This window comes from Atractosteus spatula, chromosome 21, assembly GCF_055471065.1.
Source record: "Atractosteus spatula isolate fAtrSpa1 chromosome 21, fAtrSpa1.hap1, whole genome shotgun sequence".
In the NCBI taxonomy this organism is placed as follows: domain Eukaryota; kingdom Metazoa; phylum Chordata; class Actinopteri; order Semionotiformes; family Lepisosteidae; genus Atractosteus; species Atractosteus spatula.
This window is the reverse complement of record NC_142726.1, coordinates 5,807,563-5,831,486: the sequence shown is the minus strand read 5'-3', so window position 1 is coordinate 5,831,486 and position 23,924 is coordinate 5,807,563. Positions and strand designations below refer to the sequence as shown.

Sequence of the window (23,924 nt, the reverse complement as noted above, 5' to 3'; positions counted from 1 at the left end):
TATTGATTTCTAGGACAGCCTCTCCAAGTTTGAAGTTGAATCATCCAAGCTACCCCTGACTCTCAGTATCTCAGTATTGCCATTTTCATTCTTCCTGCAAAAAAATAATTTTGAATTTCAGGATACAGTTGAAATACCAAACACCCGGGATGCATTGCTTTAAAGTTGCAGTTTCTTAGCTTGATATATATAGACCATGAATAATCAAATACAAGACCCCTTAGTCTATTCCATTTCAAGATTTTTGTACAGTTGACTTAAATCTAATGAACATATTTTAGAAAACAGGTGAATGAGTTAATTGAGGAGGTGACTGTATTCAGGGAAGGGATTTACTGAGGTGACTTCTGCTATTCCTTTTTGGCTGGAAGTTCATACTGCACACCCGGGTCAGAAACAAGACAAACATCTTGTTTGTAGGGACAAAAAAAATAAATCCAAGGGTTCCCTGCATCAGTTATTGCATTGACTACAGACTGCAAAGCTTTGTGCTTTTTTCAGTAATATGTTAGGAAGTAATCACTTTAGAATAAATTATGACTTAGATGAAGCTTCCAGTCTTGATGTGTGCATTGGACATGGCTTTCCGGAGAACCCAGCAGTGTGCTAAAACATTGTACACCATGAGCCTTCAGCTCAGTCCTCAAAATCCCCAGACAACCACTACATCACATAGTTCTGAAAATGTGCAACATGTTAATTGGAATTAAGTAAACACGTATTCAATTCAGATTTGGAATAATCTGAATACTTTTTCCGTACTATGGGTCGCTTAATTAATCTAAGCCTCAGCTGCACTGCCCGTTCAGACCCATTAACATGATCTGGACAGTGGGGCAAATGTGGTCAAAGTTGAAAGTACCGTGTGTTCAAAGCACCAGCCAATGTCCGCTTCCTGGAGTGTGGGGTCACTGTAACCAGTCTAGCCCACTGCTGTGTGCGAGAGGATCATCTTAAATCAGGTGCTCAAACAAAGCTATTCTGCTGTTGTCTGATAATGTGAGATTGCACAGCTCATGGGCAGCTCAGAACATAAAAATAATGATCTGAAGCACCCTTGTAGTGCTATCCTGCAATCCACTGGCAATTCCATGTGATGCTCATCTCCTTAGACATTAGTTGGTGTTTGAAAAGGTTGCCATGAAAAACCTTTCCCAGGCCCACTGATGTGGCTTCTGTACGGTGAACTGTGGCCTTGGACAAAGAGAAACATTTTGTGCAGCTGCACACATAGTGTCAGTATTTTCTTGGACCTCAGTGTGCTGTACTCATGCCAGTAGGGTTTAATTGCCCTGGTGTGAATTGGAGTGTAGAGACAGTAGTTCCCAGTCTGGGTGGCTGGATCCTAGGAGGTCCTCACCACATCTGGAAACGCATCATTTCAGGAGGCAAAAATGTGTCCTCTTGTGTCTCTAAAAAGACAATGTTTACTCATAAGAAAGAAACAATTATTTCATTAAATTGATCTAGCTTTTGGATAACAGTCATGTGGAAGTTTGGAAACAGAAGGCCAAATTATATACTGAATGAAACGTACTGTGTGCTTGAGTACATCCAGACATTAGTACATTCCTTTTTTTCCCCCCATTTATTTAACAATGTATGTGTTGTGAATGGTTTGTTTAAGGTGTGAAGTTTCTCTACATCCCAGCAGGTATTTGGGTTAAAAATTCCAGCTGTTTTATTACCTGCCTTTATCATTATTGTGAACAGCAGGAGATGTGCAGACAACATGAGGTATTTCCCTTTCATGAAAAGACTTTTATAAGCCTGTGTTTGCTGTTATATTTTTCATAAAACCTAATTAAGAAACAGCCTCTATTGCCTGCAGCCAGTCAGTATGAAAAAGTACTGGTTTTGTTGTGTTGCAGCGGAGGAATGTGATGTCCTGTCTTCCTGAGAGACCAAACCACTCTGAAACCATAAGACTGTAGTCAAAGGACTCACAAGTTTAAATAAGAGCTCTCTGTAATGATTTATACACTGTTCCATTCAAAGGTATGGAATACTGAATCCTTTTAGCCTGGAACAGAGAAGATTATGTAGAGTCTTGATAGCAGTATTCCAGATCCTGAAAGCCCTTGGCCAAGTTAGCTCTGGGAACAGAAGACAATTCTTTACATAGGGGGTTAGAATATCTGAAATTAACTCCCTGAGCCGTTATTGAAGTGGACTCTGTGGGACCCTTTAAGAAACAGCTTGATGGAAGTCTTGGATCATTAAGCTTCTTTCAACCAGATGAGTAAGATGGGTTGAATAGACTCCTTTCGTTTGCTTTTATGTCCGTATGGACTGAGATGCTGAAAGAATGGACAGTTTGGATAGGAAAAAGCAGAGCAAAATGTTTCAGAAGAGCCAGAAACGTTAAGCGTTGCCCAACAGGCAGATCTGACATGGGTGAAAGATTTCTAAGCTTTTTGTTGTCTTTTCAAAGGATCATCTAAAGATCCTGACATATTTCCTGAGCCCTCTGTGTGTGTGCTAGGCAGAGATGTGGTTTAGGGTGACAGGTTTTTGGTGGGTACTCAGTGAGTTTTTAAGGAATGTTCTTTGGTAGTCTTCTTAAGCACATTCACGGCTGCTCTCCCCTCTGAAATCATTAATTCACCTTCCCTGCATTAGTGATTAATATAAACAGGAGCCCCAGTGCCAAAAATGTAGATGAGCTATAATGAATCTAATTTCCTTCCTATTACCATTTTTTCTTTAACAGCAGGCTGTCTGGAAAAAAAGGTAATGTGATAATTTTTGGAGCATATAGCTCCTAATTGGTAACAGACTTAAACCCCAGAGACTGCCTCACACCACCTTGTTGTAATAAATGTTAATATTATGTTGCCAGGTCTGAACTTCAAAACTTTTTTTTCCATTTTGCTTTACTAATGTAACATTCTGCCCAAATATTCTACCTTGTTTAGATGTGTTATCAAAGTTACTCACCCAGGCCCACGTGAGTAAAGAAAACACCTGCCCTACACATGTCAAGTGTGGGATCTGCTTTAGAGAAAGTACTCATGACCCTGATCACAGAAAACTACTGCTTTAAAATCTTACTCTTTAATAGAGTCCAATAAACTAAAAAATACACCTGAAACTGATTTGGACATTTGTGCACTGGTAAGTGTTGTCTCAGTGGCTCTTGTGTGCTGATGTGCGAATGCAGTAATAGCTGTTTTCCACAGGTCCTGTGTGTTAAAGTACCTGACTAAAGCCACTGTATCTCTCGGTGTTGTATCTGCACTGTGCTAAAACACTAACCTGGAAAAAACTTTTTAAAACTTTTGTAATGTTGCACCTGACCTCTAATACAGGGCTGCTTCGGTATAGCACATAATTTAAAGACATTTCCTTCCAGCATTGAATCTTTGCTAGATGTGTTTGCAAAAATTTAACAAGGCATGACAATGAGGTAGATCTTCATTGGTATTTTTAAACTAAATCCAACCGATTTTTCTTTAGTCTACTTATCTTGTGCTCAGTTGGTCACTAATACAAGCGTATAATTCTGACATGTTTAATGTTTAACAGGAGTCTTAGAGGCAGACTTATAAAAGTTATATGACCCTATAATTATTGTCAAATTTTGGATGTATAATCAAGCCATGATTTGCATGAGTAACAACTCCAGTTTAGCTTTTATGTGTATTGTATCTTGGGTGTATCTAATAAAACTACAAGAACTCAGAAGATATTCTGTAAATCTAGTTTATCATATAATTGCATGATTTAGGATTCCTTTCATTGATTGCAGAACCCCATGTCATGTCTGCATTTTAAGAGTTTTAAAACTTTTTTTCTTTTCAGCGTGGAATTAAACAATACATGTCCCTTAGCAGATTGGTTGCTTGTTCCATCAGTATATGTTGCTTTTTATTGTGATTTAAAAATCCAAATGTGCAGAACCATTAAAATGTGACTTTCTGTGGGGGGGGTGCTGGTTATCTTGTGTGAAGACAAGTTATCGGTCTGTAATGTTTCTGAACATACTGTAGCGCAAAGGGCACTTATATCTTTGTTGATTTTGAGCGCCACTTACAGTATATCCTTTGTAATAACATAACTGTCTCTGAGGCTAAAAGGATTTGGTTTTCTCCCTCCTAACTGCCTGCCCCCTCCTCTTCTTTCCAGCTGGGAGCAGCGTGTCCTCCCCAATGGCAGGATCTACTACGTCGATCACAACACCAAGACCACGACTTGGGAGAGACCACTGCCACCAGGGTGAGTTATGCCAATGGACGCCATGATCAAGTCCCCCTTGCCAGCGGATCTGTGAATGAGTTATCATGTGATAAACGTTTAAGACGGGTGTTGCACTATAAATTATTACATACTGTGGGTCTCATCACATACCAGTGTCAAAATACTTTAATTCTGTTTGTGGTCCTGCATTGGATACTAATGCTGTACTGATGTACAGTTAATCCCATTGGAATGTGTAGTTACTGATCACAATTACGTTTCTGCTATGCGCAAAGTAAAATAAGCATGATGTTCTACAGTTTTCTTAATAGAATAGTATAAAATGTGACCTGGCAGTATTAGAAAACAAATAAAATGAATATGCTCTTTTGATTTTTAATTGTGTACTCTAGTTTATGGTAAATACTGATAAATACCATTGATAGACACTGCTTAAGCACATTTCATTCAGGTTTTGTGATACATTAATACAGTATGTTCTGCCTTTTTAAAAGATAGCTCAAACGAATGTAGTTAAGCCCAACTTTTTATTGTAGGCAAAAGTTCAGAATCATTAGGCCAGTTTTAAATTAAATGACGATGATGTGTAATAATAAATTTGTAATGATACTTTATTATCATTGACAAAACTATACTGACCCAATGTCTTATTCACTGAATGAAATTAGTTCTAAAGGAGACATTTCCTGTCTAAAATTAGGAAGAGACTCAACCCTTGTGCTCTGGGCTCCTGGATTCTCTGTTGGTTTTTAGTTAGTCCTCTGGTCTGATTATTTTAACACAGATGGGGTTTTAGTCTACAAGAAATCATTCATCAGGTCCAGAGAAGGCCAAAACTGACCCTTGGTTGACCCTTGGTGTCTGCTATTTGTCTGAACTGAAGTAGTAGAAACCATAAAGATACTACGTGTTGTGTTCATGTATCAAATAGTGTATCATGTGCATATAATAGAACAGTAACAGAAAGGAATGTGAAGTGATTTTTCCTCTGAGGTCCTGCACAGCACATTGTGCTGTAATCTGCACAATAAAGCTGTCTGCTTGAGCTGGCAGCAGCAGTGCAGGGTGAGAACTGTGCTTTTGTGTCAGTGAGAGAGGAGAGGGTGAACAAAAAAATCTGTTCTGGGTTTTTAACCGCTTACAGATAAATTCCCTGCATACTTTCCCTGTGTTCCAACAGCTTTGAAAATACCTGATTTCCAACCCAAGGCCTTTTATAGGCAATGTTATTTTGGCTGGATCTACTGTAGGTGCTTCTGGCCCTGCCCTGTTGCGTAGGCTGTTCAGAGAAGACTCAGGCCTTGTGCAACTGAGGGAACAGCCCTGGAGAAGAACAAAATGTCCAGCATAAGTGAAAAAAGATAACCCACTGAACTCCAGAAATGGACTTAGATTGATGACTGTTATTCCTGGTTTGACACTACTCAGACCACAAAGTCCACAGAAATTGAATCACAACTGCGACCTCCATCCCTCTTGAATAACACATTTAACAAAAATGGCTCACTTGTTTTCTCAACACGTCTTTCTAATGCTCCGGCTTTATGAGAGGCAATTTTATAGTTGTGACTTTAATTGTAATCTTCTGTTTGTTGAAAGTTTTCACTTAAAAAGGAAAGCAGTAAGACGTCTCCTCCTTGCAGCTGTCTGTCATTATGAGAGGTACCCGAGTCTATTTACAGTATATTCTCCAACTTTGACTTTTGAGCAGCCGAACTTTACCTGTGCCAAAATGGTGTTTGTGTGTGTTGGAATTGCACACACACCACTGATCCACATTAACAGAAACGTGCTTCAAAAGCTGGGCAACCTAAACTCCTAACCTCCTCAGCTCCTCAGTTAAAGGGGCCGGCATGCTGTCTGCCTTTTTTGCAGTGTGGCGTGTGCGGTTTGTACAGTATGTCAAAATACAACTGGCCAACCAGTGGCCCTTGGAAACATAAGGAATATAAAACAGGAAATAAATACTCCATTTTGCAAAGACTAGAGATTTTTTCAAATTGTTTGCCCATTAAGAAATACGGAAGGATCTAATGGCCTTGCCGTTTCCTGCTGCTTTCTTTGCCGGGGGGCACTGTTAGCCTCAGGCCCCAGCTGTGGCCTCCACTGCCTGGCAAATACCTCGGTTTCTGTTTAATCAAAATGGTTATGAACTGTAGATCTCTTTACTGTCCTGTCATTTGAAAACAGAATCTAGATTTAGGTTTGTGTAGTGATCTATAAAATAAAATTCTGTTCAAGGCTATTAAAGAATGTATTTTTCCGATGTCCTTTAATAACAGTTTATAAACACATTTATTATTGATATCAGATTGGCTTTACTTAACATTGTGATCCTACAGCATATTCTGTTGGTAGTATGGTTAGTACAGTATATTACTGTGTTAACAATCAAATGACTTAGCTTACATCTAGAGGACTAATTGTTTGGACAGTGTCTGTAACCCCTTCCTACTACGAATGAACTGCTGTCAAATAACATGTTTTGAGGGAGTATTGCTAATTAGAGTAGACCAGGAGGAGAAATAAAATGGGACAGACAAATGTATTCTAGATGGAATTAGTTTGAAGTGTAACTTGCTTGTTGGCCAGACACATTTGTAATCTTTTGCCAAAAAAAAAGAGGAAATTACTAATCGTCTTGAAGTTTCATTTGAAGCCCAGAGACGCACAGCCCTTCCAGACGCACAATCCCCGTGTTCCAGCTCTCCTGAGGCTTGGGGTGCGTGGATTTTTGACGGATCAGGCCGGGGGAGCTGGATTTCTGTGCCCCCCGGCTCTGCTGGTGGCTGCGGCGGTACCGCGGTGGGGTCTCCTCTCCTCTCCTCCGCCGCGCCGCGGCAGGAAGGGATCGGCCGGGGAGCGGAGCGCTGAGCGCGGAGCCCTGCGTGTCTCCGCTTACAGAGCCCTCTTAATTGTGTGAAATTGCATTGAAGGAGACCGAGAAGTTTTCCATTACCCAAGTTTTGAGCGTTAAAAAAAAAAAAAATCAAATAAGCGGTACTCCCTCTCCTCACGAAATCTCACTTTTTCCACTTTGGCGCGGCCTGCCTTTGTGTTTCTGTGAAGAACAAGAAACTAAATTAAGAGCCCAGAACACATAAGCCCTTCTTTTATATCAGGGAGAGAAAGATCTCTGTGTTCCTTTTTCGAGTAGTAAGAACCGCCTTGTTGTAATATTATTACGCTGGCTACAAACCTGGGTCTTTGTTGAAAATGAATCTTGCGGTGGAGTAGACTAGGCTTCAGTAGTTCAGGTGGGGGAGCTGCGTCAGCACGCGTAGGCTGCAAAGGAACAAGTAACAGGTTTATTCCCTGCTGAAAAAAAGAAGAAAGAGAACACAACGTTTCGGCCGTGGAGCCTTCTTCAGGTGTGAGAGAGACAGGGCAGTAGGCAAAGGTAAAGTAGCGGGAGAACAAAGGCTGGGAGGGAGGAGGAGTGAGAGGCGGGAGCAGGGGACAGAAAGAGAGGCCAATCAGGAGGTGTGAAGTCAGAATGGGTGCAGAGAGGTGTGAAATGAAACTTCCAATGAATGGAGAAAATTTAAAAGAACAGTAGTCTGTCGTTAAGGGAAGGGAGAAGGTGTGATCCTAGCTGCAGAATAATTTTAGTTTCGGTGGTCTTTCTGATGTATACATCAGAAAGACCACCGAAACTAAACTTATTACTTACTAAAATTATTCTGTCGTTAAGGGAAGGGAGAAGGTGTGATCCTAGCTGCAGAATAATTTTAGTTTCGGTGGTCTTTCTGATGTATACATCAGAAAGACCACCGAAACTAAACTTATTACTTACTAAAATTATTCTGCAGCTAGGATCACACCTTCTCCCTTCCCTTAACGACAGACTACTGTTCTTTTAAATTTTCTCCATTCATTGGAAGTTTCATTTCACACCTCTCTGCACCCATTCTGACTTCACACCTCTTGATTGGCCTCTCTTTCTGTCCCCTGCTCCCGCCTCTCACTCCTCCTCCCTCCCAACCTTTGTTCTCCCGCTACTTTACCTTTGCCTACTGCCCTGTCTCTCTCACACCTGAAGAAGGCTCCACGGCCGAAACGTTGTGTTCTCTTTCTTCTTTTTTTCAGCATGGAATAAACCTATTACTTGTTCCTTTGTAGACTAGGCTTCACTGTGCTAGGCAGACCAGGTAAGCAGAAAGCATAAAGTGTCCTGTGTTTATTTTATTATTATATTCTTTCATTATTTCTGCTTATTTATCACTCGGAGGAATGCTTTTACGTCCACAGTAATTAATGTCCGCATTTCCAAATGAAAGTAGATATTAAATCTCAACAAGATATTAAACAAGGACTGAAATGAAATTCCAATTGTTAAAAGTACTTTTCTAGTACTAGCTTGAATAGATGTGTTGAATTCTTAAAGAGTGCAATACTCTTTAAATGCTATACAGTGCCTTAAGTCTCCTGTGGAACCTCTCTGTAAACACTCTGTATGTTGCCGGGGGCTCCTCAAGGCCTGATTATGTCCAGAAACAACCTTCATTGCAATTTGAAAACATTGCCTCCTAGCACATGATGAAGCCTGAATTTGCATACTGAATATGAATATGGAAACGAAAAGACACCACAGGCTGTTTTTTTTCCCTCTCTTTTAAAGAAAATAATTTAGAATGGAGACTAGGGGACCACTTCACGTCTGAAACAGGCTTCACAGCCAGGTGGTTTCGGCCCAAACCCGGGGCCCATTCAGGAAGTGTGTGGGCATGTCGAAGGCGCATGCCCACGTCTCTTCCTCCGCCCTCAGTGGGCGCACACACCACTACTGCAGACTCACGAAAACAGCAGGCGATTCCAACTTGGCTGGGTGTACAATACCATTGACCGTTCCAATGTCAGTTTTAAATGGGCTTTGACAAAAGAAATTATGCATAAAGCAGTTTATTTAAAAATTCCCCTAGAAACAACACAGTTGTCCCACAGAATGCTTTTCTAGATGCCATCTGAAGAATGTTTGAGGGGGTGTACACAGTGTACTCTTAGCACAACACTTAACTACGTACGTCTCAAGTAGAAGCTATTTTGAATGACTCTGTAATTGTCTTTATTTTCCTACACACTCCATTTCATTTGTCAATGTTGCAGGAATAGTCTCACAATGTGGCAGTGAGCCTTAAGTAATCTTGCTGAAGATATTGTAATCTGGGCAATGTGAGCTTGTAAAAAAACAGAAAAGATGTTTCTCATCTGTTACTCTTTGTTGAGCATGGGGGGGACTCAATGATCTCAGTGTGAAGATACTGTTCTATAAAGTTACTTTTCATGTTTTAATTCATAAAGGTGCTCCTGTTTGGTTACTTGTGGCTATTTAATAGAAAAGGCTTTTTAATTGTTTACTTTTATACAGTACCCCACCTATTCCCAAACAGTAGACAATTCTTTAGATCGCGTGATGCTTTAGGTTTTGCAGTCTTAGCAGTTGGGATGTTCTCTGAATGTTTAATTCTACAGTATTTTATACCATGGCTCTTAATAAAAAGCATGAAGAGCTTGGGTGGAAAAGCAGTTAGTAGCTGTCTCTCAACAGTGCCTCAGCTCCACATGTATTCAAAGGAGACTCCATTACAAGATACTGACACTTCAATGGGGGTCACGAAAAGGCCACCCTTTGGGCAAAGCGCTTCTCATTCTCAGTCATACTGTAAATGCACAACATCTTAATTTCCCCTTGGGCCCTGTCCATGTTTCATTGTTTCTGATGTAGTCCATCCATCCATTATCCAGCCGCTTGGAAAATCCCACCTATCCCGGCAAGCTACGGGCGCAAGGCAGGATACATCATGGACAGGACACTAGTCCACTGCAGCGTACACACAGACATGCACGCTCACACCAGGGTCAGTTTTCCTAGAAGCCAGCTAGCCTCCCAGTATGTTTATGGATTGTGGGAAGAAACTGGTGCACCTGGAGAAAACCCGTGCAAACACAGGGAGAGCATATTAAACCCCACTCGGATAGCACCCCAGGGCTGGAGTTGAACCCGGGGCCCCAGCTCTGTGAGGCAACAACGTGAAGCAAGCCTCTGCGCTGCCGTGCCGCCTCTGAAGTCGTAAGAAGTTCTTGTAGGACTGGGGATGTTCTCTGCTCGCTCGGGATCGCCCAGCAGTTGCTGATCAGTGTTGTCTTCTGTGTCTCTGTTTTTTTTTTTTTTCCCCCTCTTCCACGCTGTCAGGTGGGAGAAGCGCGTGGACCAGCGGGGCAGGTTTTACTACGTGGACCACAACACCCGGACCACCACCTGGCAGCGGCCCACGGCCGAGTCGGTCCGGAACTACGAGCAGTGGCAGTCCCAGCGCAGCCAGCTGCAGGGGGCCATGCAGCAGTTCAGCCAAAGATTCCTCTACCAGGTACGGTCTGACCGCGGGAGGTGCCAGGGCGTCCGTGCCCTCAGACTGCCCCGGCATGTGTTCGCCGTGGCGGTGCAGTGCTGCTAGACAACATGGGGTTTGGACTAATGCAGTAAATCGGGATGAGAGCTCTGCAGATGGCAAAGATAAATTGTTACAAAAAGTAGAGGGAAGCTGTAGTAATAAAAATGGCTACCATCCACGTTTAAGCGCAAAAGTGACAAAATAGTTTATTTATATTAGATAACAATAGTTTGTTCCAGGGTGCACTGATTCTTCTGGGGGTCTATATTTAAGTTTTTTTATCACTAGACCTGCCCTTTCCTTGGTGGGTCAGTGCTGCTGGTTTTGTGAGTTTGTCTCTTTCACCAAGATTTTCATTCTGTACTTACTCAGCAATGACTCTATAGACAGAAGCAATCATTTGCTCTTATCTAGAATTATCCCACATTTGTTCTAGATATTGAAATGTCTTTTTTCCTTATTTTTGTAAAAAGCCCTAACTTAGAAAAGATGACTTTAATATCTTCACATTCCAAACACTGCAACAACCAGGCAGTAGCTCAGTGGGGTAAGACTGTGATATCACGTTTTCCTATGAAAGTACAAATTAGGTAAAACATTCAGGTGAAGTCAGGTTTTTAATTTGTATGCATTTGTGGCTATCCACAGCCTTTACGATCTTAATGTCACGATCACAACACAAAATGCTATCTGACCACAGTGTTCCACATTCAGCATTAATGTAGGCCAAGAAATTAGGCAAGTAAAGATACTGTATTAGTCTACTGCATGCTAGTCTCTGTTTTAGTGAGTATGAGCTGCCAAGTTCTAGTTTTGAGAATGACAGGACTTAACTTTAACACAGATTGGGTCTTATTTAACTAAATAAGCTAGTGTAAACTGCATCTTTGTAGAACCTTTTTTGTGTTGGTTTGGCCTTCTGATTTGGCTCTTTCGTAATGTCCAGCTGTGGGAAGTGATCTGGTTTGATACATTTCTATCAGAAGCTTCCATTTTGTACACATGGTACTTTTCCATTCTGAGTAACAAATGTTGCAAGCTGGTTGTTGCTCCCACCTAGGTAATTAAATTTGGTAAGTATTGTGTATATATAGAAGAAACAATTTCTATTTACTCTTTTAGATTTAAAAAAGGTATTTCAGAACAGAAATGTAATGGGTTGGTCATAATTGTTGAAATTAGTTTGCAATTAAGCCTCCTAAAATAAGTGGACAGAGGTGTGTAAAAACTCAGTGTGGGTGGGAAGGGTGGATTGCATTGAGCACGTAGGAGGTAATGATTAGATTTTTCTCCAAGTGCCCAGCAGTAGTACAGTAGTTCTTTTTATACACCTTACTTAAATCCAGATTTATATCTATTGTTCCTGTGCTCTTCCTTCTGTGTTTTATATATTTGTTCACTTAAAGATCATCTTCACAGCTCAGCTGTTTGTTTGGTTCTGTAACTCTAACCAGGAGCATTGTGTTGTGTTTGACTTCTCTCCTACTCTCCTTCTTTTAAGTAAAGAAGTTCATTTTTCAATTTAACCCCCCTATTTGGCTGGCCCACTGGAAGAACGCCATTCTTAGCTACAACCCACACGTCAGACTAAGAGGAAAGAGAGTCAGTAGGTGTGCCTCAGTCTTGCCTTCATTTGAATAGCAGTGCTATATCACAATGTTTCAAGTTCTACCAGTCATCTCAAAGTGTTATACTTAGCTTAAATCAAAGTATTAGCATCACAAGCCAGATCTAAAAAGGACTTTCATCAAACCTTAGACTAAAGGCCATGGAAATGTCATCTTTAGGAAGTATCGCTTCCCGGTGCTGGTTAACTGTGGGACTGGTTAGTTTTGGCCTTAGTCTATTTTAGTCAGACTATGGGCTGTTTGGCTCAATAATCTGGTCAGCAGTTGGAGCAGAAATAGCTGCACAGGATGGTTAGATCCTGAAGCCCAGTGCTGTACAAATGTGATTTTTCAATATCCATCTACAAATCTATTAGGCCAGTAAAATCCAAGAAAATTGGCAAAGGAGGCTAGCTGTTGTTGAAAGGCAATTCATCAGTACTCCGATTTTATGAAGGACTGTAATTTTAATATTACCATGAAATGATAAGACTGTGTGGGGGTCTTTCGTAAGCTTGGTAGTGGCCGTCTTCACTCTGCTGAGAATCCTTGATTAGGATGATTCAAATGATCTCAAAACCATCATTGAAAAATAATGAACAGTGTCGGTAGTTTTACGTTAACGAAGTTTTGATTGCTGTAGAACATTTTTTGAAAGCTCAATAAAATAATAAAATTGTCCGTTCCCATAAGTGTGCACTGTGTACAAGTGCGACTCGAGACGGAAAGGTGTTATAACCTACTTCTTGAACTCGTGATCCATTTTCAACCCAGAAAACACAAGCCTGCTTTTAGGTTTCCACAACAGGTTCCCAGCCTCTGCTCAGCAAGTAATTTCCATCTTTAAATGTGGCATCGGGAGCATAACATGTAAAGGCACTGAAATCACCAGACTTGAGTTTTTCCCTTCTTTAACAGGATAGTAGACTTCATTTTTTATGCGCTCATAACTTTTTAATGACTTTTCCATTTTATTGTGTTTTTTTGTATTTTGAGATACAAACATTGCTCTTTAATGTCTTCAGACATTTTACAGATTTCCTTTGTAGGCCCAATGATGTAGATGGACTGAATGGCTCCTTCATAACCTTTTTTTTAATCTCCTTAAGTTCATAGACCATTGTTTATTTAACATTTTCTTTTTATTTTCCTTTGCAAAGTCATATCACTTGCATATTCTTCTCTTAGAATGTGGAAACACAGGAGAAATGTCAGCATGGTGCCTGTCAAAAATGTGCTCTTTCGTCATCCCCTCCTTTATTGTGCCACAGACCCATAGGAAACGCAGCAGCAGAGCTGGAACATTACAGCAGAGAACAGTATCCTTTCTTTACGGCTTTGGGCTTAAATATTTCTTATGCAGGGTTGCGGTTAGACCTTAGCAGTACCTTACTAATGTATATAACTTAATCAGCCACCCTGTTGCTACATCTTTGCAGATGGCCACTGCGTGATCAGTGTATTACTTTGAAGGCTTATTTTAACACCCATCTGGGAAGTGCAGCTGAAGGGTGCACCCTTAATTACTGGCATCGCTGACAGAGTCCAGAGCGACTCTGTGGTGTGATGGGCTTTCAGAACCATTTGTTTTAGGTTTTCCCATTGCAAAATCTTGGAAAACGCCAAAGTGCGTCTGAAAATTCAGCGTCTGTTTAACTAAACAAAGGTATATTAAGTGTTACACCCATCTTCTTTTTCTGAATGTATTCATATGTTATGGTCCTGGTTGTAGTAATATTTAACACTGTAATTCAAGTAGACCCTCAAACACTTACTTATGTCATCATTCCTCTAACCGTCAGTAAATTGAAGCATATAACGTACTGTATGCTATTATACGGAACGTAAACAATACATTAAAATTTGTGTGATATAGCTACTGTAGTTCATTAAAGACCTGCAGCTGGCCTAAGGAAGCTACATGCATATCTGTGGTTTTGTTCTAAGTGAATTAGAAATTTATAAGGATACTAGACTTGCAAGTGAAGTTGATTTCATTTGAATTGTTTAAACACCCAAAACAAACGTGAAGTCCATTGCTTTGTGTCACAAAAGTAAAAAAGTTGTGCGATTTAGAAATCGCAGTTACAGTAACTTGTTAGTGAGTAATCGCTCCTCAGTCTTGGCTATGGTGAGAGTTGTTGATTAATTACTGTGTAAGGAAGCTAAGCGGGCAACACTAAAGTTCTGTTGTGTGGACAGTTGATTTGTGTTTCTGATTTCAGTGGATGAGTCACTGGCACTGACTGCAATTTATTATAAATTAGAGTTATTAATTAGCTGCTTGTTAAAGTATGGTTAACTTTCAACTGAAAATGAAAGCAGTTTAGGTGCATTTTAGTCACTATGACAACTATTTTAGGAAAAACATTGTAATGTGGTGAAGCTACAATGAGCAGTTTAGTGAACTTAACTTGTATGTTGGCTTCTTTCCATTAAAGAGTAACTTCAAAATTGTCTTCAATTATTGGATTATATGATGAAGCTGTCTAAAAATATTTTTCAGCATCTCTGTATGAGAAGGAGAAGGGACTTTCCAAAATCACTTTGATCACACATAACTTCATGTTGGTACAAATTAGCACAGAAGGTTAAACATTGATTGTCATTCTAAGCCATCTCTATCACTGTTCTTGGCATACAGTTAACTAAATCAGCAGTTTAATTATAAGATACATAACAGGGAAACCATGGAATTTATAGTCTTCACAGAGTACTTCCCACTCATATAGGAGATTTTATAGGATCCTTTTCTTCCCTGTTTTCTCCGGACTTCCCCGTCAAGAACTCGTGCAGTTGCATTTTTCACTCCACTATGGAACGTGTCACCCAAATCCCCGCTTCCATCATCTCTGTGTGACTGTGCAGTGAGCGCTAGCTGGTTGGAATTACTGTTGGAATGATATTGCTCAACATACAGAGCTCCACTTTATTAATAAAATCAGCACCCACAAAGTTTGGAGTTATCCATTCATCCCTCAGTGGGTTGTTCCTGGTACAAATCTCTATTAAGTGTGAGCATTTTTGCCAAGATCTTTGACTAACTCCAAGCATTGTAATTCCTGGACGTCGTCCACCCAATCTCACCGGGAGCAAAAAGAATCGAGTTGAGCCCTGTGTTTTGCATTTTAAAAAGCCTTGTTTTTCCCTGGTGTGGGTGAGGCTGGTTTTAGGGCAGGCAGCTGGTCTGAGACCTTGGTGCAGCAAAATCTCTCTCTGCTGAGTGGAAGTGCTATGATCACGCTACCAGTAGCTGCAGAAAAATGTCACACTTGACTTCTGCATTTCTTAAGGGAACTGAAAAAGAACAGAGCACATTTTTATAACCCCTAGGATCTGACACTTGGGAGAAGAATCTATTAATAAAACAATTTAATGCCTTAAACAGATATATGCACTTTAGAGCCCATTAGGTTTTAACATGGCTTTCCTATCATTGAAATCTGTAAGTGTCCATGTGGATGGATACAGGACAGCCTTCTCTTGATGTAATGCTTATTTCTAATGGAGTAAATATTCAAAGTATGTAAGTTGCTGTTTCATTTTTTTTTTCTTGCTGGACTTAGCAGTTGTAGTAAGCTGAAAAAAAGGCTTTTGCTGCATGTGTTGAGAACAGGCAGCTCTGAATTGCACTTATTGTTTTGTATCAAGGCATTCTGTTCCAAATAGTTTCATGTAAGTCAGTTCAGCCTTCAGTATACAAAAAACTTGTTGAAATGAGTACTGGAATTGATAGCATGTTTTGTTTAAATGTCTGTTTCTTTAGTCCTACTAGGGAAAAGGGTCATGCTCTTTCCTAAAATTGAGAAATTTCAAATCAAATACTGTTTCTCTAAAAAGTGTTAATGACTGTCCTGCTATAAAATGAGAATCATTCCAGTTGCCAGTTTTGCTTAGTACAAGAGTTGAAGCAAGTTATGTATGCACCTTGTTGAGGGTGTGCTGTAATATATACCCTATATATGGCACAACTGAAACGCAAAACTGAACAGACATAAACACAAAACAATGGTCGAAAATGCAGAGGACAAGCCCAAAATAAGCCCATCAAACTTTTTTTAGTGGTTGGTATAGAATTCATCATTGCCCTTTCATGTAACTCGGGGCAATTAAACCTCCATTCACTTAATGATTCCTGCGTGCCTAATGAGTCATTTTCCTCAAGCCTTGTTTCCCTTCCAGAAGTAAATGAAGGGAGCTTTTCTGCATAAGAGGCATGGGCAAGCTTATTCAAAAACTGCTGAATCGGTTACACTGTGCTTCAGTACCCCAGCTAAACTTGTCCCTTGACAGTCCTTGTCCAACTTAAGACTGTGCGCTGTGACATCATTTTTTGTTAGTCTTGGATGTGCCAGCTCGCTCTCGCCCTGAATCCATTTGCCTGTATTTATGTTGGTTTGCCCTGAAGGATTTTATCAGCCCAGACCGCTCTGTGCGCTGAGTGATTTGTAATTATGGCTTGCTCTAGCCCTCGCGGTCTGACAGTATTGTGCAGTCTGTAATCAGCACGTCTGTCTGCCCAAGTCACCCCAGGCTCTCTCACTCCCTGTCCAGCACCAGCAGTGTGGCTACAGTACCAAAAGGGGGGGGGGGTGATGTCATGCACATTTCCTAACTGTGCTTTTTTTTACCTTTTTTAGTTACAGAAAACACATGGAGGAGTTTACTTTAGTGAGGCGAGCTTTCCTGCTGTTTGATCATTTGAACAACGCTTTTTCAAAGCTTGTTGGTTACGCTCAAAAGGAAAGCCATGCTAGCTGCCTGACAGCGGATGTTTCATTGGCCCTTGTGTGATGAAACACTGGTGAAACACAGAGTGACGGAATCAGATGGGCATTTTGTCTACAGTGTGTTCACAGAGGGAAGCCAGGTCAGGCGTGTGAGGGACACAATACTAAGCACAGCAGCTAACTGGTAGCTTGGTCTTGTGCTAAGCAGGGAAACGCCTGTGGGGATAACTGGACTATTTAGCCAGGTTTGTAGGGGTAATCTGAATAAAGTGGGCTTTGAATATGTATATCTGCATATATAAATTAAACTCAACATAAATATTAAAGCTCAAACAATAATGTTTAATTCCATTCTAATATCTATATCATTTATCTATTTACTAATTTATATGCTACAGAGATCCATAAATTTCTCATAAAACTGAAAACCTCTGAAATGTTTATACTGTAAAAATATACATTGTAAATATACAAAAATAAATCTGTCGCAAGATTTCATTAATACATAAGGTAATATTTGACATCAATATGGCATGGTGTGTGTGTGTGTGTGTGCGCTTAAAATCTGTGGTGTCCGTTTTCAGTTTAGCACTTTAGCAGTTTAGTTTAGCAGTTCTCCTGCTGCAAAATGAACTGTGGCATCATCACATGTGAACTGCATCAGTGCGGTTTGACAGACCGTAATTTTCCTATTTTTTAATGATAATCAAATGAAAACTGCAGAAGCGACAGCGGTGTTTTCCTGGGTTTGCACGCTGCTATAATGCATGTTGGCGAAAGTCTCGGCTCCAAGAGTTGCGAAACGCGTGCGGCGTGATGTCATATTCTCCACACCATGCCTCACCCATCCTGCGCTGTGATGGTCTGCTCTTGAGGGAGTAAAACATTTAGTTCAGCTTAAATGTCATCAGGCTTCGGACCCTTTTTTCTTGGGGAAGTTCCCTGAAAGTGCCCTAACCTGTAAAGGTGGCTAAAATTCAAGTTTGTTTGTTTGACAGTGTTCGATATGTGGGCTCTTTTATCTTTTATCATCATCAATAAGAATTTGTTTGGCTAATATTTTTATTTAATATGACTTAATTATGTACCCATTTATACACCAAGGAATTTTTATTGGAGCAATCTGAGTAGAGTACCTTGCTCAATGGTAAACCACCAGTACCCCACCTAGACTTCGGAACCCGCAGCCTCTCCATGACAAATCCGGAGCCCTAACCACTACTCCACAACGCTGCCTGTCTGTTTATGGGATAAGTAAGGCAGTTCAACTCTGTTCGGCTTCTTCCTCCCCCCCCCAGCACTTGAGATGGGCTCAGTGGCTACAAGATGTGGCCTCTTGCAGACGTTTGACATGTGTCGGAGGTTTATTTATCAAAGCCAGCACGTATCGGGTGCGCAGGTCATCGCCGAGTCAGAGACGGGCCAAAAACATCTCCAGGTTGTTCAGATTTCAGTAATACTGTACTTATCACAAATGCGCATAGTGATCGACTTCCCAGATACAGTAAGGCTGTCCTGAAAACAGTTGCCAGCCTTGTAGTGTGTTCACATTAGCCCTGTACGGGCCTGTAAACCAGACTGAGTCCCTGGGCAGGATGGGGCTGTTGGCAGTCGGGAGAATTCACTGCGAAAAACAGAGCAGGAGAACATAAAGGTGAGAGGGATTGTAGAGTGACCAGAATCGGCATTGAGACTCTTGTTTGCAGACAGGCTTCTAGTTTTATAAAGCCCTCCTATACAGGAGTTGACTGTAAAAGTGCCAGTTACTCATGAAGGTGGTCGCGCACACCGACCCCTCCACCCCCCACCCAAAAAAGAAGAAACTCAGAAAAAAAAATCTTTTATTTTTTCTCTCTTACAAACGTTGACTTTCTCTAGTTCAGGCTGGGTAAAGGCAGGGTTCAGTTTTTTTTCCTCCCATGCCTGTGTGAATAAAGGTGCTTTTGTCAGGATGAATAAAAACATTCATGGGAGGAGGGTTTGGGGGGGGGTGTCTGTCTGGGACCGGGCATGAATGTTCCCTCAGTTTGAATTTACATAGCGGGCTACTGCTTACTTTAACAGCACATTTAGAAAGAGGAGGGTTTTTACGAGTTGGGGAGGGAGGAAAGACGAGTGGGGGGGGGGGGGGCAGTTTGTAGTCAGGAAGTTTGGGCGTGCCTTGTAGTAGAGGGAATGATTTCATTGGAATGGGCCGTCTTTTTTTTAAATGTAATGTGTAGTTTTTGGAAGGAGTAGGAGACGTCGCTCTGGTGTAATAGCATTTGCCTGAGCCAACTGTCGGTGTGCAGACGCATAGGTACCTAACTCTGGGATTCCTTGTTTTTTTGGAGGGGGAAAAACTACTTTACCTTTTATTTTCTACTCCCCTGTCTTGCCTTTTTTTTTGTTCTTTTTCTTATGGTGGTGCGAGAACTTTAAGGAACGTACAAGCATCCCAGAGGCCACACGGCTGAAAGAATTTTCTTGAGCTCCGCCGCTTTTTTCACAATTACTGACCGAAAAGAGGAGAAGAAAAGAGGCGAATTGCAAGTTGTAGAGAGAAAAAAAAAGTTTATAACTGGATCTATATTTCTCTCTCTCTCTCTTTCTCTCTCCTAGTCCTCTGGTGTTCCTACAGACAATGATCCACTGGGGCCGCTACCTTCAGGCTGGGGTGAGTACACCTTTCTCCGCTGCTGAAAGAACCTGCTCCCCTTGAGCGCCAAGTAGCCTTGCTGAGCCTCAGTGGGCAAGCGGGCTGCACACTGTCTGCATCAAATTCACAACCGTACTCCTGGTGCCGTTTCTATGTGAAACCTTCAACATGAATTGCCAGTATAATTGGCTTGACTGAGCAGTATTTCTTATCGACAGTAACCTAGGGCTTGTCCAAGTTTGGTTTCTTATCAAAAGCTGCCTTTCATGCGGTTTTATCACGGTGTTCATGGTTCTAAGGCTCCCAGGTGATTGGTTGCCTTCTTTCCTGTAAGTCGTATACATCTCCCACAGACCGTTTCAACTGCTCCTTGACTGGAGAAAGGAAATTCATTCTGAGGAAATGAGTGTTGCAATTCAAAACACTTTTTTGTTTGCATGTTCAGGTGATCAGCTCCGATATGCAAAAGTAGAGAAACAGAGTTTAAGTAACTTAAAATTGAGTTCCTTCCTTTTTATCACCATCTCCTCTACCTATGAATATAGCCAGTACTGTGCAAGTGAATGTCGTTTTAGAAAAGATTCTAATTTTTAAAAATATTAAGGAATTAGTGGGGATTAGTTTCTGTATTTGGAAAAGAAAAGTCTTCGGCATCTCCATGTGCACGTCAGGTTCCTGATTATCCTCTGAATGGCTCAGCTTTGTTTTTTCACTGTGATCTGGATGCGGTTTAATCTGAGACAGCATCACACTGCGGTGGAAAATTGGGCTAATTATTAGTCATTCAGACTGACAGGCGCTCTCGCATAACCTTCTTTTATCTTTTCCTAAGAAATAATTAAAATGGACAGTCGCCCCCAATATTAACAAGCATTTTCTATGTTAAATGTCTCATTAATCCAATGCAGATACTATAAATGATGTCTGAAAAATTGAATGCAGTTCTGCCACTCAGTATGAAAACCGTATATTCCTTTTCCTGCTTGTAAACTCTTGTTTCCAGGACATTTAGATTAATACCACAGCATTAAGCAGGTTATGAGGCAGGTAGTGGCTTCCTCAGATCTGCAGATCATTTGGGGACCTCAAATTCTTATGAGCTGGAGAGACGGCTTTGACCGGCAGGGAATATTTTATCCTCGGAAAGGTTTTGACGTGGCTTAAGGACTACAAGGAGCATACATCCATTTCTTTTCACAAGATAAAATACTCCACACAAGCAATACCACTGGGGGGGGGCAGGTGGAGTTGCAGTAAAAGATGCACTGTGTTGTGCTCAGTGGGCAGAAGTAGACATTTCGGGAGACTCATTTCTTGACCGCTCTTGGCATCCAAGTGACTCCTGTTTTTTTGCTCTTCCTTCCTGGCCCTTTTCTGACTCTAAAATCAGACATCTGAAAAAGTACATGAATTTCTTAATTACGTGTTTTTGAGCTTTCCTTTTGCACGCTTGCTTTTTCGAATGGCGTACAGTCCATTCTAGTATTTAATTTGTTTTTCGGGCAAATACGGAAGATGGCTCTTTTGGCGGAAATTGAGTCAACACTACTGCCTCCTAGTGTCCTTACTTAGACATTGTTCTTTAAAGAAAGCAGCAGTGTTTTGGGGTGCCAGACAGGGCAGGGGTGTTGTGACTTTGTGCCGCACGGTTAGTGCTTACAGCTGTTGTGCAGGTGTGCACTAGGCTTTGGATTTTAGCACATGTTCTACCCACAGCAAAGAGCAAAAGGCTGCTGATTAATTGCTCTCCGGGCTATCCGAAGCATGACCCATTTGCTGATAAGGGTGCGTTCATTTCAAATCAAACCTTTTTTTAAGGCAAAACTGGCACCATTTGAAGGGTGCAGGTGTAAATATACGCAATTTTATGCAATGCGTGGAAGAGCGAGTATATTTGGAAACATCTTTGCAATCGAAATGGAGATATTCAGAGTTTTTGTGTGCTTCAGAGCAAGAGCTGTTCCCAGTATTCTGTGAATATATTACAAGAAGCTTGAAATATGTCTGCTATTAAAGCATGGGAAAAAGCAGAAATAGCGAGAGAACTTTGATTTAAAAGGAGAGAGTGAATTAGTGTAGAAAGTAGAAGGAATGTATTTGTTTTCCAGCTAATGCGTCTTCAGGTTTTTCTGTTTGCAGTTGACCAGGACCCGTTGTTCTCTTTGGTTTGCTGTTATTTAGCCGTAGTTCAGCAGTGCTCTGGGCCACCGCGCGGTGCGTCAGATCCAGGAGCTCCATGCTAGGACCTAGGCGCGCTTTCAAGAACTGTCCTGTGTCTTTGAAATAACTCCAGGATGGGAATCCCTCCACTTTCCTGTTTGAAAACTGAGCTGGGTTAAACCTATATGGAGATTTTTTTTCTAGGCTCCGAGCAGGGCGATGCTCCTGAAGCTGAATTGCGCAGTTTGGAAGCTCAGGACTTGAATCACTGAATGCAAAACTTGTTTCTTTCCGGCAATTATATTTGTCACAAACCTAATCTAAAGTAGTTTACTCATTCAAATAAGGTGTATACAGAAAACCCTCAGTTAAACAGGCTGATAGGGGATAAGGGGTGTCTGTTGATGAATTTCCATTAAATAACCATCTACATTTTTCAGCCAAGAAACACTACTGTATGAGAAAAATATATCAATACACTACAGTATATACATTCTGGATCTTCTGAATTCGTTTTTTAACAGTTGCAGTCAACACAGTCAATAGAATTTGTTTCTGTGCTTTTTTTTTGTCCTTAATATACTATACATGCTCTTAGTTTCTTGAATTGTAAATAGAGTGAAAAGAGTGAATTGTAAGCAATGGGCCTACTATTATAGGACACCTTTGATATTCCTGAATTTTAATACAAAGTGGTATTTATTTTTACCTTGTTTTATTTGTGCGTTTTACCTTTTGTCCGTGAAATCCAAAGTATGTTAAAGCAAAGTCCGTCAAACCGAGGGTTGACAGTTTAAGCTAAACGTTTATGTTCATTCCTCCAGTACCAATAATGGCATGCTTGGATTCAAGTGTTGCACTAAATTTTAAAATGAAGAAATCCCCTTGTGGATGGATTACCTGCTAGGCAGGCTGACCAGGGAACATGTTGCAGAATTATCTGTCCACTCCACAGTGACCTCCTCAGGTCAACACCCGAAGAAGGCTCCACAGCCGAAACGTTGTTTTCTTTCTTCTCTTTTCCGCATGGAATAAACCTATTACTTGTTCCTATATTAAATACTGCTATAAATGCATATTTTTATTTTTAACACATTCGTGAAACAAATTGCAAAACACTTCAGAAAAAATGTAATCAAAAGGAAACATAAAATAGTTACTTTTCATATTACTTAAGGGTATAAACTTAACAAAACAGGAAAACAAGCGTACAAGTCATAATTAAACAATACAAAGAAATATAACTAGTGCAGTCTAATGAACTATTACAAAAAAAATGGAATTATGAGTCTGGCTGAGGAGTGTAGAGTGAAAGGTGTTGTTTAGCTGATTAAAAATCTTTAAAGAACAATTTCACAGCCAAAAACACCATTTCAATTGTATCGCCTTGCAAAATGATGCTGTTCATCCTCTCCACTGGAAAGCTCTACAAACTCATTTAAGTGGCATCACCTTGCAGACATCATTTGCACTGCGGCTTGTAACAGACGGGCTGCTGTTAAGTGGATTAGTGAAAAACAGCGTCTCCATTCAGTAAGCACTGTCAGCTGATGCACTCCACGCACCTGAAGCTCTCACAGAAGTGAAGCTCATCGATCACATGAAGTCGTAGCCCTGTGCAGGCTTGGGGCTCCTGCTTGTGCACCATCTTCCTCTCGGAGGCAGGCAGTTCAGATCCCACCGCGTGATTTCCCAGTCTGTCAAACAGCAGCCCCCAGCCCCCTGGCCTCTTCTGGGCTCCATTAACTTCCAATAAGATTGTGGTATTACAAAGCAAAGTTCCAGTAATGGATCAGGATGACATTTTGTTTCTCTTTAATTTTTTTAGTTTTTTTTTTCATGCTGGGGGGGGGGGGGGGGTGGTACTATTTTTGTGTTCAAAAGAGGGGATGGCTTCATAATAATCCCCTTCCAGCAGCCAGGCAATTTCGGCTTGCAATCTGAGAGCTACTGTTCATAGACTGTGGGTTTCCTAATGAGTCCAGCATGTCTGACGAAGCATCTGTGGCAAAGAAAAGTCAGATTTTTCAACCAAGAGCTTCATGTTGATATAATGTAGCCTTGTTTTGTCCAAAGGTGATTTGAAACCATTTGCACAGCTGTTGTAAGGGTCTTGAGGTTAGATAAATTACTTCAGTACTCTGACCAGGGTATGATACATTCAAGAAACCGATCTCTAAGGCACAGAAAAGACTCT

At 40.9% G+C, this 23,924-nt stretch overlaps 1 protein-coding gene across 2 annotated transcripts in view; it reads left to right on the top strand.

The window, feature by feature from the left end:
* Positions 1-23,924, top strand: part of wwp2 (WW domain containing E3 ubiquitin protein ligase 2) — a 125,982-nt gene that overhangs the window by 58,114 nt on the left and 43,944 nt on the right. For both annotated transcript variants that reach the window (XM_088938633.1, XM_088938632.1), the window contains exons 9-11: positions 4,129-4,218; positions 10,394-10,568; positions 19,531-19,585. In XM_088938633.1, coding sequence (XP_088794759.1) covers positions 4,129-4,218; positions 10,394-10,568; positions 19,531-19,585 — 320 coding nt within the window. The remainder of the gene's footprint in view (positions 1-4,128; positions 4,219-10,393; positions 10,569-19,530; positions 19,586-23,924) is intronic.